We start from the raw sequence: 17,180 nt of genomic DNA on the forward strand, positions 1-17,180 counted from the left end.
TTTCATTCTTAGGGCAAGGACCTATGCTATGCGATAGGTCTCCCCCCCGAGAAACCCGCGCGCAACTCCATGCAAGAGGTGTGTGTGGAGAAGGGCCATGCATCGGAACCGTTTCAAAACAACCAGAAACCCTTGTGGTGTGAAGAAAACCCATCGTCGTCACCGCTCCCTTGATCATCGTCCAGCAACGAAGTAAATCGCTTAGTACTTCTTGCCCTCGCGGAGGACGTCGGAGAACTCCTCCAGGGGGCTCCTGGCGAGCTTGGTCTCCTTCCAGAGGTTGGGGGTGAGGAAGCCGTACGAGTTGGTGACGGCGGTGAAGGTGGCCTTGAGGGTGTTCTCGAGGGTCTTGGTGGAACCGGCCGAGGCGGTGTAGGCGTCCTGGACACCAGCAAGCTGGAGAAGACGCTTGACGGCGGGGGAGGCAACGAGGCCAGTACCGCGGGGAGCGGGAATGAGCTGCGATGTGTTAATTACGTTGTTCAAATGCCGGATATTCACCCGGGGCTGGAAACGAGGGATACTTACACGGACGGTGACGGAACCGCACTTGCCCGAGGTCTTGACGGGCAGAGAGTGGGGCTCACCAAGGTTGGAACCCCAGTAACCTCTCCTGATGGGGACAACGCTGAGCTTGGCGATGATGATGGCGGCGCGGATGGCAGTCGCGACTTCCTTGGAGGTCTTGATACCGAGACCAATATGGCCCTCGGAGTCACCGATGACAACGATGGCCTTGAAGCGGGTGCGCTGACCGGCACGGGTCTGCTTCTGGACGGGCTTGATCTGTAGTTCCGAGATGCATTAGCCTCCGAATCCTCAAGAAGTTCCCGGAAAAAGCCCAGGTTCATGTATTCCTCCAGACACATCCACAATGCACCCAAAATCCAATGTTTTCCCCCCACCCAGTCCCTCCAAAATCCACACAAGGAAAAAGAGAAAAAAAAATTGGTGTTGCTGCTCACCTTCATGACCTCATCCTTGAGCTTGGGCAGGAAGGCGTCGATGATCTGGTACTCCTTGATGGGCAGGGAGTGCAGGTAGATCTCCTCCATGGACTTGATCTTGCCGGCCTTCACGAGACGGCCGAGCTTGGTGACGGGCTGCCACTCCTTCTCCTCGTTCTGGCGACCGCCACGGCGGCCACGTCCACGGCCACGGCCACGGCCGCGGTCACCACCACGGGCACCGAAACCTCCACGAGCGGGCGCCGCGGCACCGGCGGCGGGGGCAGGAGCGTCGGCCATTTTTGCGATTTATGAAGGGGGGAGAGAAGAAGGTCCCGGGTTTCTGCTTCGCACCGACGAGGAGTTGCAATTAGCCTAAAAAATTCCGGAAAGACGCGCAGCGGCGTGTGTGGTAGGAGGGATTCGCGGCGCTGAAAGGCGGCGCGCGGGTGGAGCGGTCACGTACTGGGTGTTGTTGCTGGCGTCGGCTCGTCGTCGTCGTGGGCAGAAAGTCAGAGTCGCTCAAGTCGAAAAGCTGTGTGGGCGCGCTCGGGCGCTCGGGCCATGCTCGGAAGCTAGCACCGAAACAGCTAAATAAGCGCACCACTCTCATGCCTGATTGGCCTGTGAGCCTCTGACCTACACAACAACAAAGACACCAGGGACAACTACGCGAAGCGTTCCCAATCACCCCCGCACTGCAAGACAATCCTTTCTCCGGCCGAGTCTTGGCAGATTTCTCACGCGAGACACCCGGATCACGCGGACACGAAGACTAGTATTCGACACTACACTGCGTTTATTGTACAAGGCCGAGCTTCGAGACACCACCCTGCATCCGGCACAGCAAAACAGTCGCGAACGCGCTTCTTTCTTTCTTGAGACTAAAACTCCGACACACCGCACCCCTAGTGAAAGGAGACTGGCGCGGAACCCAACCAAAAATAAAATCTGTTGAGAGGGTTGAGACCGGTGTCGTGCATGCTTGACCAGCAGGAAGGGAAGAAGAGACAATGAAACCAAATCGTGCTCCAGCTAACTCCCCACGCCAAGAGTCGTGTGTAAAGTACCATCAAAAATCCATGCAGAGAGCGCATACACCGAAGGTCTGCGTCTTGGCCGCGCGCCTCACCGACCCTCGTTTCGCCTTCGCGCCATCTCCCACCAGCCAACTGCTCGTCCGTGGCGTGCTGAAGTCGCACGATACGTGAAACCGTATGTTGATGCGTCCCCCGAGGCAAAATCCTCCGTCGTGTCGCTCAGGCCTATCTCCATGAAGCCATCACATGCCATCGGACGAATGTCCGCACACTCGGGTATTTTCGACGCGGAATGTTGAGACCGCTGCAATGCGGGGCCGCGCACATCACTTAGTAAGACTGCGGGTACTGATTTGCCGGCTACATGATGTCAGCTCGTGTCATACCAAAAGGTGATGGGGTACATACTGGGCTGTTGAGCATGCTCTGTCTCTTGTTCCTGCCCTTCTTGATGTGGCTCTTCAGTGCACTCGAGTCCAGTGGCTTGAGCAATTCGAAACTGCAGAGCAGTTCCGCAGACACGGACATGACTGCCCCCCAGTTGTCGAACTCACCGCAATACTACTACTGTCAGCTCCATTCCAAAGACCAAGCCGACGAAAGGGCTTGACTTACGTTTGGCGCTGAGAACACCGTCACCAGAATCCGATCGTTGAAGAACTCGTATCCGTCCTCGACCACCATGTGTGCGCGGCAAACCAGGTCAAAGTCGTGACGTTGCAAAAATTCCATGATAACCTTCTTCCCGAAACAGTAACTGACTCCTCTCTCGTTCGCTTCCCAATCGTTATCCATGTCTGCGGGATCACTCCACAACAGATCGTTCAAAAGACCGTAATCGGGGACGTCCGTGGGCCTGGCGATTTGGCGAATGTCGTCCATATGCGAGAGACTGGGCGAAAGGCCACCGTGAACACAGAAGATCTTGCCTGCAACGATGGCAGCGATGGGCAGGGTGTTGAAGGTGTCTACGAACGCCTTCCAGACCTTGACGTTGCACCTGCGCTTGCACTCATCGTAGAAACCATAGACACGCGTGACGTTGGCACACTCGTGGTTGCCGCGGAGGAGAAAGAAGTTCTCGGGGAACTTTAGCTTGTAGCACAAAAGCAGCAGAATCGTCTCCAAGCTCTGCTTGCCCCGGTCGACGTAGTCACCCAAAAACAGGTAGTTGGAACTGGGCGGGAAACCGCACATTTCGAACATTCTGATGAGGTCCGTGTATTGCCCGTGCACGTCACCAACGATTTTGACTGGCGGTGAAAGCTCAAGGAGCGCTGGTTGCGACAGAAACAGTTCTCGCGCGGCCTGACAGATGGCAAAAATCTCGGCGTTCTTCAAGCACACGGTCTTTGTGACCTTCGCCGAATAGCCGGCGTCCAGCAACCTGGAGATCATGTCGTCAATGTCAATAGATTTGGGCGCGCCCAGCTCCATGGTCGGCGACCCATTCTCAGCCTGTGCCTCGGCTGCTCTGGGGATTGGCTGGTCTCTCTTCATGAGGATCGATTCCTTGGGCTTGGAGAGCGCGGAAGGCGGCGGCAGGCCGGTGGGCGGTGTGTCAGAAACGTGGTCGACTTCGCCGGTTCGCTGCGCCTGGTTCACCGATTCGTGCCCATGGCCTACGGTCGCCGACTGCGTGGGCGAGGGCGGAGGCTGGTCGCTGTCCGACACGGCGTCCTCTCGCGACGCCACCGAATCGAGGCCGACGGGCGGCGCTGAGGACGTTGAGCCTGACCGTCTGTGTGCGGCCTGAGCGTTGCTCGTGGCAGACTTGGCGGAGGGTGAGTCCTGCTTCTCCAGATTGTTCACGCTGGTGTTGCTGTCGGCGCCCAAGCCCTGGATAGAATTGCGCGGACTGTCTGTCTTGGTGCTGGTGCCCGGGATCTTGTTCCGGATCGAGTTCCTTATCGAGCGCGTCGACTCCTTCGTGTCGGAGCGGGAGAAGGATGCGTAGCCATCGCGATCGAGCTGCGGGCCGTTCCCGTCACCCTTCTTGGACGGGGTGTTGCCCATGGTGCTCTGTCGGCGGGCGCTGCTGGGCGGTGGGCTCGGAGGCGGGCGAGGCGAGGACGAGTGTGGAGCGGTCGGCGGGTACTATGGAGGTCTGTATAGGCGCGAGAGGAATGCGAGGAAGCAGCCTTCGACCGACGCTGTGCAGATCGTGTGCACAGGGCAGGGACCGGCCGCGAGGGAGTGAGGTAGGAGCGTGTGGGGGTTGGAGGGACGTTGAAGCCGGCGTCGAGCCAGGGTCGGTGCGGGCAGCTAGGTGCTGGGGAGTTGGCGCTGGTGGAGCATGTGAGAGGCGAGTGGTGGAGCAGCGGCGCGAAGCTGGAGCAGCGGCGGTGGTGGTGCTGGGTGCCGGGGTCGTCCTCGGGCGCGTGGTGACGGCGGACGGGCTGTGCAGCGTTCAAGGTAGTCTGTGGAGTTGGCCGCCTCGTCAACTTCTGCCGAGCCGGGACAAGCGGGCAACGCGTGCCGGCGCAGAGCAGCTGGGTTTGAGCAGCGGGGGCAGCAGCCTGGGGCGACGTCTGCATACGTTGCGACGCTGCGCTTTTCAGATGCGGGCGAGATGCGCCAGATGACGATGGAGCTTTGGGCGGGCCAGGCCAGGCCGAGCCCGAAGCTGCGAGCGCGGCGGCCTCACCGGCGCGGCACTGGGTCCACCGAGACGCCGCGCAGCCTGGAGTAATCACGCATTCTGACACACACCCGCGAGGCACACTCAGACGCGGGCCCCATCCACCACCTCCACACGAACGGCCCAGCCGCAGCAGGTCAGCCGTTGACGTCCCTGATCGCCGGTCGCGTGCCCTCCGTCGCCTGGTCACGATGACGTCCAATAGCCGCCGCCAATCCGCCTAGCTGGGGGCATCGTGGCCCAATGGCTCCGCTGGACGTCTACGAATCTTGCCATTTCGGAATCTGCAGCCTAGAAATCGCTCGCACAAACACCACATTACACCGCGAAGAGCAAACCGCCCGTAAATGCCGCGCTTCCCGCCGCCTGAACAAAATCCCCGCCCGCCTCCCGCCTGTTCATATCCACGTACCCAGATTGACGTGAACCGCCTTTTTGTTCGTATACGCATCCAGCCCGGCCTCGCCCAGCTCGCGTCCAATCCCGCTCTGCTTCACACCGCCAAACGGAATCGCGTAGTGGCTGTCGTTGCTGCTGTTGATCCAGACCATGCCCGCCTCGATCTTGCGCGCCACGCGGTGCGCCTTGGTGATGTCCTTGGTGAAGACAGCGCTGCCAAGGCCGTACGTCGAGTCGTTGGCATGATCGACCGCGTCCTCCTCTGCCTTGAACGACGTGATGACGACAAACGGCCCAAAGACCTCCTCGCGGAAAATCTTCATCTCAGGCTTCACATCCGAGAAGATCGTGGGGGCGACGAAGAAGCCCTTGCCGTTGGCGTTCTTGTGCGGCTCACCGCCGGCAACAAGAGTGGCGCCCTCCGACTTTCCATGCTCGATGTACGACAGCACGCGCTCATACTGCGCCTTGGTGACTTGCGGGCCCTGGAAGGTCGAGTCTTGGAAGGGATCGCCAACCGTGCTCGTCGCCTTCACGTGGTCCTTGAAAGCCGCAACGAACTTGTCGTATACGCCTTCCTGGACGAGGATGCGGGAGGTGGCCGTGCAGATCTGGCCCTGGTTGGACATGATGCCAATGTGCGCCCACTTGACAGCCTGATCGAGGTCGGCGTCGTCGAAGACGAGGAGCGGCGATTTGCCGCCCGTCTCCAGGGTGATGTTCTTCAAGTTAACCGCAGCCATCTTCATGATCTCACGGCCAGTTTGAGTGCTTCCAGTGAAAGCAATCTTGTCGACATCGGGATGCGAAGCGAGAGCGGCACCAGCCTTGCGACCGTGGCCGTTGATGATGTTGACAACGCCTGACTGCTGTTAGTGACGTGTTCCCAAACAGTCAAAACGACTCCAAGCTCACCGGGCGGGAATCCAGCCTCCTTGATCAGGTTGGCAAAGTAAAGGATAGAGAGTGGGGTCTGCTCTGCCGCCTTGAGAACAACAGTGTTGCCGCAAGCCAGAGCCGGGCCCAGCTTCCATGCCGCCATGGCCAGAGGGTAGTTCCATCTGCACGGTGTCAGTAAGTTGCTGCTTGGAGATCTGATACACTTACGGGATGATTTGGCCGCAGACGCCAATGGGCTCGCGAATTGTGTAGGCGAGCTTGTCCGGTGTGGTGTCAATGACCTGACCATGGACCTTGTCTGCGTAACCTGCGTAGTACTTGAGAGTGCCGGCGACCTCACCCAAGTCCTCATCGCGGGCAACTGAGTAGGGCTTGCCTGTGGTGCATTCAGTACGATAGCCTTCATCGTGGATACTTGAATGGCGGCACCTACCATTGTCCCAGGTCTCGATGGTAGCAAGCACTTCCTTGTTCTTCTCGACTAGGGCAACAAGCTTGAACAGAAGCTCAGCACGCTCGACACTTGGCATGTCCCGCCATGCAGGGTTCTTAAATGCCTTGCGTGCCGCCTTAACAGCAAGGTCAACATCCTCTGCGTCAGCTGCGTAGACCGACGTGATCTCGCTCTCATCCCTTTGGTGCTCGGTCAGTGAGATGCGAGTGATGCTCGGCGGGGCCAAACGTACGTGGGGTTTATGCTGGCGAGCTTCTCGCCAGAGGTGGACTTGACCCATTCGTTGTTGATGAATAAGCCGAGGGGCTGGGTATACTTGACGCCATTGGGCGCAGTCAACTCCACAGCCAGGTCAGACATGGCGCTGGAAAAGGGCCTCTGTGGGCGGAACAGGAATGAACGGAGGATCAATTGACAGGGCCGCGGCCTCGGTTGAGCAGGAAAGCGGCGGGCAAAGAGGCTGAGCATGAGGAGAGGGGAGCGGGAAGCTGCGGAGAGGGTTGGTTATGTAGTGTTTGCAGGCGCAGCTCCCCACTCTGGTGCACCCCGCCGAAACCGAAGCCGATGATGGGGATGGCTTGGCAGGGTGCAGGCATGCAGGAGCAGTTTGTCGGGCGGGTGATTGGAAGGGCAGTGCTGACTAAGGCGCGTCAGTCCTCAAACTCGCTGTCGCTTGCCCAAGTCCAGGCAGCGCCGGGGCGTAATAACGAGATAGCCTATCTGGCAGCCTCTTCGGGGCGCTCTGCTACCCCTCAATTACCTCACAGGCGACGGCGATAAGCAGGAGCGCGGCTGCACTTGCCGCTCCAGGCAAGGCGGCAGCAGGCGTGGGCCCAAGCTCGGCGTGCCCGCGTCAAATTCAACCCTCCCACACGCCTGTCCTATCACCTTGCAAAATCCAGCCTCGCTTTCTCCGCCCTACACGCCCAAGCACGGAAGCGGCACATCATGGCCGATGCCTCGCCAACCGCTCCGGACCAGGCCATCAACCATGCTGCCTCCATCAAATACTGGAACTCGGTCGACTCCACCGTCAATGGCATGCTCGGCGGCTTTCCTCAGGTCTCGCGCATAGACCTGCAGGGTTCATCCAACTTCTACACTAAGCTGTGTCGCGTCACCGGACGCAAGGCCGGTGATCCTATTCCTCACGCCGTCGACTGTGGTGCCGGCATCGGCCGCATCGCCCTGGGCTTTCTCGTGAAGATCGCCGCCTCCGTGGATATCGTCGAGCCAGTGCAGAAGTTCACCGACCAGCTGAGGGAGACTGAGGGCTGCAAGGAACTCATCGCCGCCGGCCGCATTGGCTCCATCGCCAACGTCGGCCTAGAAAACTGGACCTTGGATGTGCCCTACCGCTACGACCTGATCTGGAACCAATGGTGTGTCGGCCATCTCACCGATGCCCAGCTGGTCGACTACTTCAAGCGTTGCCAGGAACACCTTGTCGATGGAGGCTGCATTGTTGTCAAGGAAAACATGAGCACCGCCCTCAACGGCGAGGACCTCTTTGACGACGAGGACAGCAGCGTGACCAGGACGGATGACAAGTTCCGGAAGCTTTTCGAGTTGGCGGGCCTAGAGGTTTTCCTTACCGAGATTCAGCGCGGGTTCCCAAAGGACCTGTTTCCCGTCAGGATGTATGCCTTACGTCCGAAGAAGCAACCTGTTGGTTGAGAAGTCCCGGGACAGAACCACGTCTCTACTGATTTGGCATCGCCGCCATCGCATGTACATGCAACGAAGCCTCAAAGGACTAGCCCAGCGCAAGAAGAAAGTACAGTTAGTGCCTAGTACCTTTGAACTCGGGTTTCACTGTCTTCTGGGCACGAATGAAAAGGCTCAGGCAGGAGCCCTTGCAAAACCATCTACCACTCAGCTATCGCTGCAGCTCTTGCAAGTCTCCTGGGAGTGTTCGTAAGAAGCTCAGGATGACATGCAACGATTATCATCTTGAGTCAGCTTGTCTACCAGATGAATCCTCTCCCAAGTTATCGAAAAAGCTCAAGTATGTGGATATCGATGCACAATGGCTACGCCAGCAGGTTCAAAACAAGCAAGACAGGCTTCAGTCAACCGCCACAACTTCAATGGTAGCAAAAGGTTGTACCAAAGTACTACCGCCCAGACACAAGCCGTCCATTGCTCAGAGGAGCATGGTTAATGTGGCTCACTTGCTTCCGCAAAGTAATGTCCAATCTCCTCTCGACCAGCAGCTATGAATGCAGCACTTTGAATACACTCCGAGGTCCAAACTAGACGCATCGAGCTCCAGTGGATTCCAACAGCTGAACTGGTGGAAGACGGGTTCATATGAACACTATCACCGCAAATATACAAGTAGTCTGTTGCTCAATTGAACCATCTCTTCATTCAATACGACATTCAGGCCTACATTGGCATCTTCGAGTGGCAACGAGATGTGTTCCTTCGCAACAGTGTCCCTATCCATGGCGATCGAATGAGATCGACATTCGTGGAGACTTCAGCTTTCCCTGAATTCATGTAGTGACTAGCTGGCAGCGAACTCAACGCTCAGGACGGGGGGAGAACCATGAATGTTCCGCTCCTCTCAGTCCCGGGTAGCATTGAGCACTGGCATGACAGAATTCCAACCCCGCATAATGCAAATCGTTGGGATCTACTGGACCATCTCCTAAAAAGAAGATTCATAACACTCAGTCACATGGACGCCGCAGGTCCACTGCCCGCCTTAAGTCGTACACCGTGTTCACCGTTCTGAATTATGCCGGTGTCCCGAAGCAGTAGAGTTCTCACTTCCGCAGACATCCGGATCGGCCCGGTGAGATCGCCATTGTATCCGTTCAGACGGTTTCATCCATCGTGGTATGACGTCTGTATATCAATTGTGCGAGTCACGATATGGGCTGGGTAGTTCGGCAATGCACTGCTCGTTGAGGTACAATTCCAAATTGTTAGACAGTGTGGAGTTGGAATTAGTCAATGCTTCAGTCATGAGCACAGTGACGTGCAGTCACGCTACCGAGTAATCATCGATGCATCTTTGAACAGCACTATCCATATGCAGGCATGATGCGGGATTTCTGGTTGACTAATGACTTCGAAGACCGCATGTGAAATTAAGAGGTACGAAGGAGACCACTGGAAGCCAGATGCCCTCTATTCATGACGTATTTTCCCTGGTTCTCTCATGTATAGGTTCATCAGAAGTCAGACGTCCCTGAAGTTAACAGTTGAGTTCAATCTCCTAAGCTCGGCGCCCAAGCACGCTTGTAGGTTCCCTTCGGGTCAAAACACAACCAGTACCACAAACAACTCAGGATAAAGGAAAACAGGAACCCGACCATCGCTGCGATCCATCTCAATAAAGGAACCACCTTGTCCTCTTGCGAGTTCAAACTGAAGAGCTTTCGAACCTTCAGCGCAACCCATTGATGCTCGCTCAAAATATATACGGCAATATCCCAAGACACTGTTTCGAGCACCCAAAGCCCAAAACCCACTCCAAAATGTGATCCAAATAGATACCATGACTTATTGCAGCCCAACTTATGTCCCCGAACGATTGCAGAGATGTAGGCAGCCAGTGTGGTGCTCCTCAGAGCGATCATGGATAGGCACGGAGATAACAGGGTTCCCTTGGGAATTCTTGCATCACTTGATCTTCTGACTTCCATCCAGGGTTTAGGGTAAAACCTGGGAAGTACAAAACGCGCCATAACTATCAGGACTGTTCCTATGCAGTCTTGTAGAAGTAGGATGTAACAACTGAAAAGGCACTCCCGCCCTACTTCTTCGCTGTTTTTTCTCTGTAGTCTTGACAACGCTTCAAGCCTGAAGCTGAAGTCCGTGGCCCAGGATAGCAAGAAGGAGTGACCGAAGAGCCCCAGAACGAGTGCGCGCCGAGACATGGTGCTGCCAGATGGAATTGAGGGTGCCGAACGGAGCTCCAGTAGGGAATATCTGCCGAACCAGCCTCTGGCGTGATGGTCTGTGGATTCCGCATAATGAAGAACTTCCACCATGCAATACAAGAGGGTGTATATCACAGCCCAGAGTTGTGTGATAGGTAAACCCCCATAAGAGAAGAGTTTTACGACAGGGATGATGAGGCCAACAAAAGTAATAAAGTTGACCGTCCAGGAACGTCCCCTTGACGTCTCTGCTGTTCCAAACCGCAAGACGAAGACTTCATTCAATGCCTCACGAGGAGAAAACCCGGTGAAAAGGCGCCTGAGGAGCTGGTATACGTCCAAAGAGGTGTCGACAGCACATATGATCGGGGAGAAACGGACCAGTCTGCCTAAGCTGGGATGTAGCAGACCGCATACTTTCCCCGGATCCTGAGACAACACGCAGAGCGCAAATGGGAGGAGGCTGAAATACGCGGTCTGCCACGATATCTGGTCTGCCGATCAATCAGCCCAGCGTCCCATCCAAAGCCACGACTTTGCATCACTTACTGTCCCGATCCGACGACATTCTTGCTGAAAACGAACGATTCGGTGCTACTTTGGCTTGGGCGCTAGGAGAATATCCACGCAAACCCGGCTCGTCGGACCAAAGCATTCATATAGCAGCATCAACGGGCCAACGCTCCTAGTTCCATACGCACCACATCGAGGCGCAGTGCATCTCGCGCGCCCGAAAACCCCTGCAACAGCCAGCTGGCCATGCGATTCAGCCTCGCTGCTCAGCCCTTCCATGCAGCATACTGCGATAAGCCCGGTTCGCTGCAACCTCTTCACAGGCAGCCATACCAGCCTTCGCAAGCCGACCGGCCCAACCCGATCCGGCGAAACAACGATGCACGATGAGCTGGACGCTCATGCAAAGCCCCCCTCGTCAGGACGTCGCCCGGCCGGCAAAAGGCATGAACGGCCGATGCTGCATGCGTGCATCACGCAAGCAAGCAAGCAAGCAAGCATCCCGTCTTCTCTATCTCTCTCTCTCTCTCACACACACCCCGGCCCCCACACCCACACCCCCCAGCGCGGCTACGCGCATGAGCTGGGGAATTAAAAAAAAAAAAAAGATCAGCCCCCGCTCCCCCCTCCTCCCCTCCCCGCCGCCGCGCGTGCGCCCCATCCCCGCCAAGCGCTCACGTCAGCGTCTGTGTTCTCTCTCACACGCGTCAAATTAACCCTACCCTTACATTGCAGCTGGCACTACGAGCACACATGGGTCAAGGAAAAATCGCTGCATTATTACATGCATGCGTTTTTTTGTGTGGCGCTGCTGCTGCTGACGCTGCGAGGAAGCGCTGGATGCATGCTGCACGTATCGTTGTTTCAGAAGATCCGATGGTTGGACAATGCGTCGGAGAAAAAAAAAAGGTTGTGAGGGAGGGAGGGAGGGAAAAAGAACTTTTGTGTGGCTTGAGGAACGAAGGAGTTGCACAAGTGTGGGTGCTATGGGACTTGTTGTGTAGCAATCGAGTGGTTTCGGCTTTTGGAACTTCCGTGCGTGATGTTTCGAATGGCAGCCGTGATCGGGGTGGTGACTGGTGACTTGGTCTGGGAGAAAGAGTGGCTGGACGGACTTTCATGATGCGGCGGAACTATAACGCGAATGATAAGGTACTCTTGATTGTTGCTATTGGCTGGGTGAATTCTGTGGCACTATCGTTCCACATATGCCGTCACTGTAATCACAATAATTCATGGCGCGAACATCTACATGTATTCCGTTCGTCATGCGTAGAATGGATCTGTAACTGGTTGCCCCAAGGAATCCGCAGAAACAAACCACATCGGTGATCGAGGAGGGTTCAAGCAAGGTAAGTCCTATACTTTGAGTCTACACTTAGCTCAAGCGTTGCTGTGCTCTGATTGGGATTGTCGTCGTAGGTTGTAAGCGAAGTAAAACAATACTCTCACCGCTGTCGGAAGAGCTTCGCCGTCATCCTATAGCTTGAAGGACACCAAAACTTCCACCACACTCACGCAGCATGGAGATTACTTGAGCATACGAATGACGCTCCAATCGTTGTCGGCATTATCTCCCCAAGTCTCGCCGTCTCTTCGGTCGGCCACCACGCAATCTCCGCGCACGAGCCACCCATAAAAAATTCCTCGACTTAGCTCTTCATAACAAAACAGAACTAACCTACCGTCCTCTTGAAGGGCAAAAGGGAATTTCCGTCGCCGGGAATCGAACCCGGGCCTTGCCGGCACTTGTAAGTGAGATGACTCTCGAAGACTGAGAGCGGCAAATCCTAGCCCCTAGACCACAACGGATGTTGTGAGCTACCTCGATTTCTCAAGGTGTCTCTCTCAGATTGTTGGGGAAGAAAGGACAGCTTTGCTTTATGATCTTGAGCTTAGAACATGGCATGTCCTGACAGTTCGACTTGAGGACATAATTCGCACAGATGGTTCCAATTGAGATGTCGTTGGAAAATCGAGTCAAGCTTACCGTGAGTGGAATCGATGATTCCTGCCGACCGTAAGGAAACAAGGAAAGAGAGATGACATACCCCCTAGTAGGAATAATGAATCGAACCAATCCTCTGCCACAGGAATTAGAGAAGTCGGACATTCATTTCGTCATGGAGTCGTCCAATAGTCAGCCCTACTGACGTCAGAATATGAGCAGGGACGACTGAACAAGCATTCGTCCTCCCACCAATGATAAAAAGTGAAAAAAAAGTGTGAAAAAGAAGTTGCAGAGCACTGGTTGGCCAGTCCGTCTCGGTAAGAGCCATGATTCAGTCGCGAGAAGGGTTTCAAGAACAGCCTCGGCTTACAAGGAAGAATGTGACAAGTCGTAATGGTACACAATGATAACCAGCATGCATTGCCTAATCGAACCCATGGGAATGGGAAGGATTCGGATATATGCAGGGTTTCCGGATAGTTGTCATGCCTTACAAGCAGGATGGCACATCTGAGATGGTGCCCGAGTTGACAATGGGAAAATTTTCTAACCAGCACTGGATGTATGAGGCCAGAAAGGGAAAACGGCCGCAACTCATATGGAAACGGAGTGGTAAAAGAGCAGGGAAAATCCCAATCATATCTGTATGTGCACTGAGACGTGTGTAACGAAGGAAGCCAGCAGTCAGCAGTCGGTGTGACGGATGTGCAGCAACGATTGGCCGGGTGCTTCTGATCGGATGGCTGAGTTCCCGGCGCGTGGTAGAATGCGGTGCTGCGGCAGAGCTGTTTGACCAGTGCTATGGAACCACGGATTCGTAAGGCTGGTGGCACACAAACGTGGCAATGATTCCAATACCCGAGGGTGCGGCGCACATGGACGCGGTGGGACGCCGTGTGATGGGGCGTGGCCGCGCCGCGGCAGGCGCCGGGCTGTCACAGCGGACATGCACGACAACCGGCAAAGAAGGACGGCGCGTCCGATTTGAGGGCGATCATCAGCTGAGCAGCCGTTGGCGGTGCTACAGGCGGGAACGAAAACGGCTCGGAGGGTTTGCTGTTCTCGCGGGGAGGGCTGCATGGACTCGGCTTCGGGGCATGACAAATGACGAAAACGCTGGTGGTGTGTCGAGATCGGGGGTGGCTTGGCGTTGCAATAAGCTCCGTCCCGAGCGGCCAGTTGGGGAGGCGCAGCTGGGTTGCACGGCGTGTCCAGAAGCGCCCAGCTGCACGGGAGGCCGCGACGAGGCTATGGCCCGCTGCATGTCATGGACACGCTGCAAGCTGCCCTGCAAGGTACCCGGCCACGGGCCCCGGGTCCCGCGTGAAGCCGCCTGCATCAAACACGGAGCCGACCTGTCGCACCCAGCCATGTGAAAGCCCGTCATTCCGCCTCCGCCCGCGCCGATGCACGCAATCTGCTGCCCGTCAGAGCGCAGCCTGCAGCAGAAGCAACCATACTCGCAGCGACTGGCGAGCACCTGACTTCCAACGCGCTGAGCATCCGCTGAGCCCCATGGTGTCTCCGCCCGCCCTCTTGTTTGTGTCAAGATACAGCCGGCATGGCGCGAATCCTCAGGGTGGCTGCTGCGAATCTCATTGGGGCGATTCCGTGCGGTGCAGGGCTTCGCGGATCGGCCACGGTGGCTGTTGACTTTTTTTCTGGGCTGCCTGGAACTGCGGACCGCACTTCCGCATGCGGCTGCCGGCCGGCGTGATAAGGCGACGGGGGGGACGAGAGAGGTGGTGTGTGGGCGGTGGGAGCTCCGGCAGAAGCATGTAGGTAGCTACATGTAGCAGGCGCGTCATGGCCTCAGGATGATATCACCACCCGTGCTGCATGACTCGCGTGCGATTCCTCCCACCTTGAGCCTCAACCCCTCATCCATACCCACCAGCTCCCTTCAATTCACCTCCACAACGCTCCGCGCATCCTCCAACATGAGCGACATCAAGATCTACACCGTTGACGAGGTGCGCCCCGACTTTCGCCCCCGGATGACGTGCTGCCAGAGCTGCGGCGGCTGACAATGCCCCGTGCAGCCTTACCTCAAGATTGACTGCGGCCTGGGTGAAGGCCCTTTCTGGGAGGAGGCCACAAACACCCTGCGCTTTGTCGACGTTGTCAAGCAGAAGGTCCATGCCATCGATCTCAACAAGGGACCCCAGTCGCACAGAGTCCTCGCCGACCTCGACATCTCCATAGGGTGACGCCCTCGTTCCACGCCGCCTGCCACGCGGGGCTGATGCTCGAGACAGGGTGACGGCCGACATTGAAGGCGACAACGACCACTTCTTCTTCGGCGGCAAGCATGGCTACGGCATCCTCAACCGCAACACGAGCAAGTACAAGTACATCCGGAAGTACTGGTCCGACAAGGAGATTGCCGAGGGCAAGGAGAAGCTGTGGGTAGCTCCCGGAAGCTTGCGAGGCCGACGCAGCTGACCGCACCTGCCAGTCTCCGTGGAAACGATGGCGCCGTCGATGTCAGGGGCAGGTTCTTCGTGGGCACGATGAACGACCCGCTGGTCAAGAGCCCTGAGCCCGAAGGTCAGTAGTCTGGACCCTGCGCCGAGGCACGACACTAGGGCGGGGAGCTCACACCGCATGCGAACCAGGCACGCTATTCCGCCTGGACCCTGATCTGACGCTGCATCGCGTGCTCGAGAACGTGCACATCCCGAACGGCATGAGCTGGAGCAATGACAACAAGACCATGTACTACACCGACTCGCCGACCCAAAACGTCTTCGCCTTCGATTACGACGTCGAAACCGGCTCCTTTTCCAACAAGCGCGTCTTCTACCATGTGGAAGAGGGCGAGCACGGTGTGCCCGACGGCCACGCCCTGGATGTCGAGGGCTACATGTGGGTCTCCATCCACGGCGCCGGCAAGGTCCTGCGCGTGTCGCCCGACGGCAAGAAGGTGGCGGAGATCAGACTGCCAACTCGGTGCCCAACGTGCCCTGAATTTGCTGGCGAAGATCTGTACATCACGAGTGCCGAGGAAGAAATGCCCGACAAGTTCCCTGAGAGCACTAAGCTGCACGGTAGCCTGTTCAAGGTGCACGTAGGAGTCAGGGGCGCCCCGTCGTATCGCTTCAAGTACGATGGCGAAAAGCCATAGGCAGCTCGCAGGCGCAGTGGGGGCGGCAGGTATACGAGAAAAACAAAATTCTAAGGTGAGGCGATCGCTGCAGGTCAGCCAGACGATAGAGTTTGCTGGCAATACCAGGCAGAAAGGGGCATTTGACAATAGTGCTGCTGTGTGGATCAGCATGGAGCCACTGTCGCAGACCTCTTCCATTGCCCTGGTTTTTTTTTTCTTTGTTTTTTAATTACCAGACACATGCCCCCGATAGTCCCAGACGTGAGCTGCAGGAGCAAGCCCACATGCTTGCTGGCGCTGCGGATCAAGGTCACATTCGCCCCAATGAATTGAAGGAGCGCATGTACCATGCATGACGACTCAATCCGCATGAGTTGGCCCCTCCAACCCCACCCCAGACATCGATGGAAATCCGATTTTGCCTCACAATACCCATTCGCGCGGCTACCGCCGCAAAAAACAATGAAAAAAAAAGCCCTCATCACTGCTCCACAAAGTCATCGTCAGGCTGCAGGGCCTTGTATGGAAGAGCGCATTTCGTCTCCGATCTTTCTCGACTCTCGATCATTCGCCGCTGCAAGCTCCCCTCCTTTATGACTTGCTGGTGGGGAGGTGGGCAAAGGCTTACAACCGGGACCGAACCACCGAACCTATCTGATCGGTTTGCACCGCCTCCATTTTTGCTGCAGCCCCTAACGCACGCAACACGCCCTATCAACTGCCAACCACCCCCACACTCTCGGCAGTCATCCTCAAGCCGCGAAAAAAAAAACGATAGTAGGTGGTAGGTCAGCCAAGCCTCAGCCCAGAACCACGGCATAATACTCTGTTCTTTTCTTTTACGTTATACCCACGTTCCCAGTTGGCCCGCATCCAATCCCCTTTCGCGTTTTACAAGTCCCATAACCACGCGCGCTATGGTGCACATCATGTACAAACAGAGAAAATGCGACGAGCCACCGGACCCGGACTTAGCAGTTGCTGTCCTACCCGTCCCGCACGCGCGTGCGGGCCGGGAGCGAGCGACCCAAAGAAAAAAAAAAGAAGAGGGGGGGTATGATGCGGCTTGCAGGATGGCCCACTAACCCTCTTACTTATGTCCGAGATCTTTTGTAAATTCAGTAAATCAACGAGGGGGTATTCAGACGCGATTTAGAATTGATCTTTTTAAGCCTAACTCTAACCCTACCGACTCTAATCCCGACCACACGATCCTTACTGCCTATAAGCATTGGAATTGAATCAACAATGATTCAAGTCGGTGTCGAACGTCCCCTCATTCATCTCATCGAAGTACCAAGAATCGCCGGTATCGCCGATATCGACTGGT

General features: G+C 56.4%; 5 protein-coding genes across 5 annotated transcripts; 2 read left to right on the plus strand and 3 right to left on the minus strand.

Annotated features, from left to right (window-relative positions):
- Positions 1 to 201: 201 nt before the first annotated feature.
- BKCO1_28000114 (40s ribosomal protein s2) lies at positions 202 to 1,247 on the minus strand (the record flags this gene model as incomplete). Its single annotated transcript, XM_020273652.1, has 3 exons — positions 202 to 459; positions 529 to 786; positions 966 to 1,247. 3 exons carry the CDS (start codon positions 1,245 to 1,247, stop codon positions 202 to 204), a joined length of 798 nt encoding a protein of 265 aa, XP_020129968.1.
- A 1,070-nt stretch (positions 1,248 to 2,317) lies between these two features.
- BKCO1_28000115 (serine threonine-protein phosphatase pp-z) lies at positions 2,318 to 4,003 on the minus strand (the record flags this gene model as incomplete). Its single annotated transcript, XM_020273653.1, has 3 exons — positions 2,318 to 2,347; positions 2,396 to 2,548; positions 2,603 to 4,003. The coding sequence occupies 3 exons, from the start codon at positions 4,001 to 4,003 to the stop codon at positions 2,318 to 2,320; spliced, it is 1,584 nt and encodes a 527-aa protein (XP_020130008.1).
- A 1,023-nt stretch (positions 4,004 to 5,026) lies between these two features.
- On the minus strand, positions 5,027 to 6,741 carry BKCO1_28000116 (aldehyde dehydrogenase; the record flags this gene model as incomplete). The annotated part of the gene is made up of 5 exons (XM_020273654.1): positions 5,027 to 5,889; positions 5,943 to 6,088; positions 6,135 to 6,303; positions 6,361 to 6,560; positions 6,614 to 6,741. The coding sequence occupies 5 exons, from the start codon at positions 6,739 to 6,741 to the stop codon at positions 5,027 to 5,029; spliced, it is 1,506 nt and encodes a 501-aa protein (XP_020129969.1).
- Positions 6,742 to 7,329: 588 nt separating this feature from the next.
- Positions 7,330 to 8,058, plus strand: BKCO1_28000117 (uncharacterized protein; the record flags this gene model as incomplete). The annotated part of the gene is made up of 1 exon (XM_020273655.1): positions 7,330 to 8,058. The coding sequence occupies one exon, from the start codon at positions 7,330 to 7,332 to the stop codon at positions 8,056 to 8,058; it is 729 nt and encodes a 242-aa protein (XP_020129970.1).
- Positions 8,059 to 14,681: 6,623 nt separating this feature from the next.
- BKCO1_28000118 (calcium homeostasis protein) lies at positions 14,682 to 15,868 on the plus strand (the record flags this gene model as incomplete). The annotated part of the gene is made up of 5 exons (XM_020273656.1): positions 14,682 to 14,714; positions 14,784 to 14,947; positions 15,000 to 15,146; positions 15,200 to 15,291; positions 15,360 to 15,868. The coding sequence occupies 5 exons, from the start codon at positions 14,682 to 14,684 to the stop codon at positions 15,866 to 15,868; spliced, it is 945 nt and encodes a 314-aa protein (XP_020130012.1).
- Positions 15,869 to 17,180: the final 1,312 nt, after the last annotated feature.

This window comes from Diplodia corticola (genome assembly GCF_001883845.1).
Source record: "Diplodia corticola strain CBS 112549 chromosome Unknown scaffold28, whole genome shotgun sequence".
Classification (NCBI taxonomy): domain Eukaryota; kingdom Fungi; phylum Ascomycota; class Dothideomycetes; order Botryosphaeriales; family Botryosphaeriaceae; genus Diplodia; species Diplodia corticola.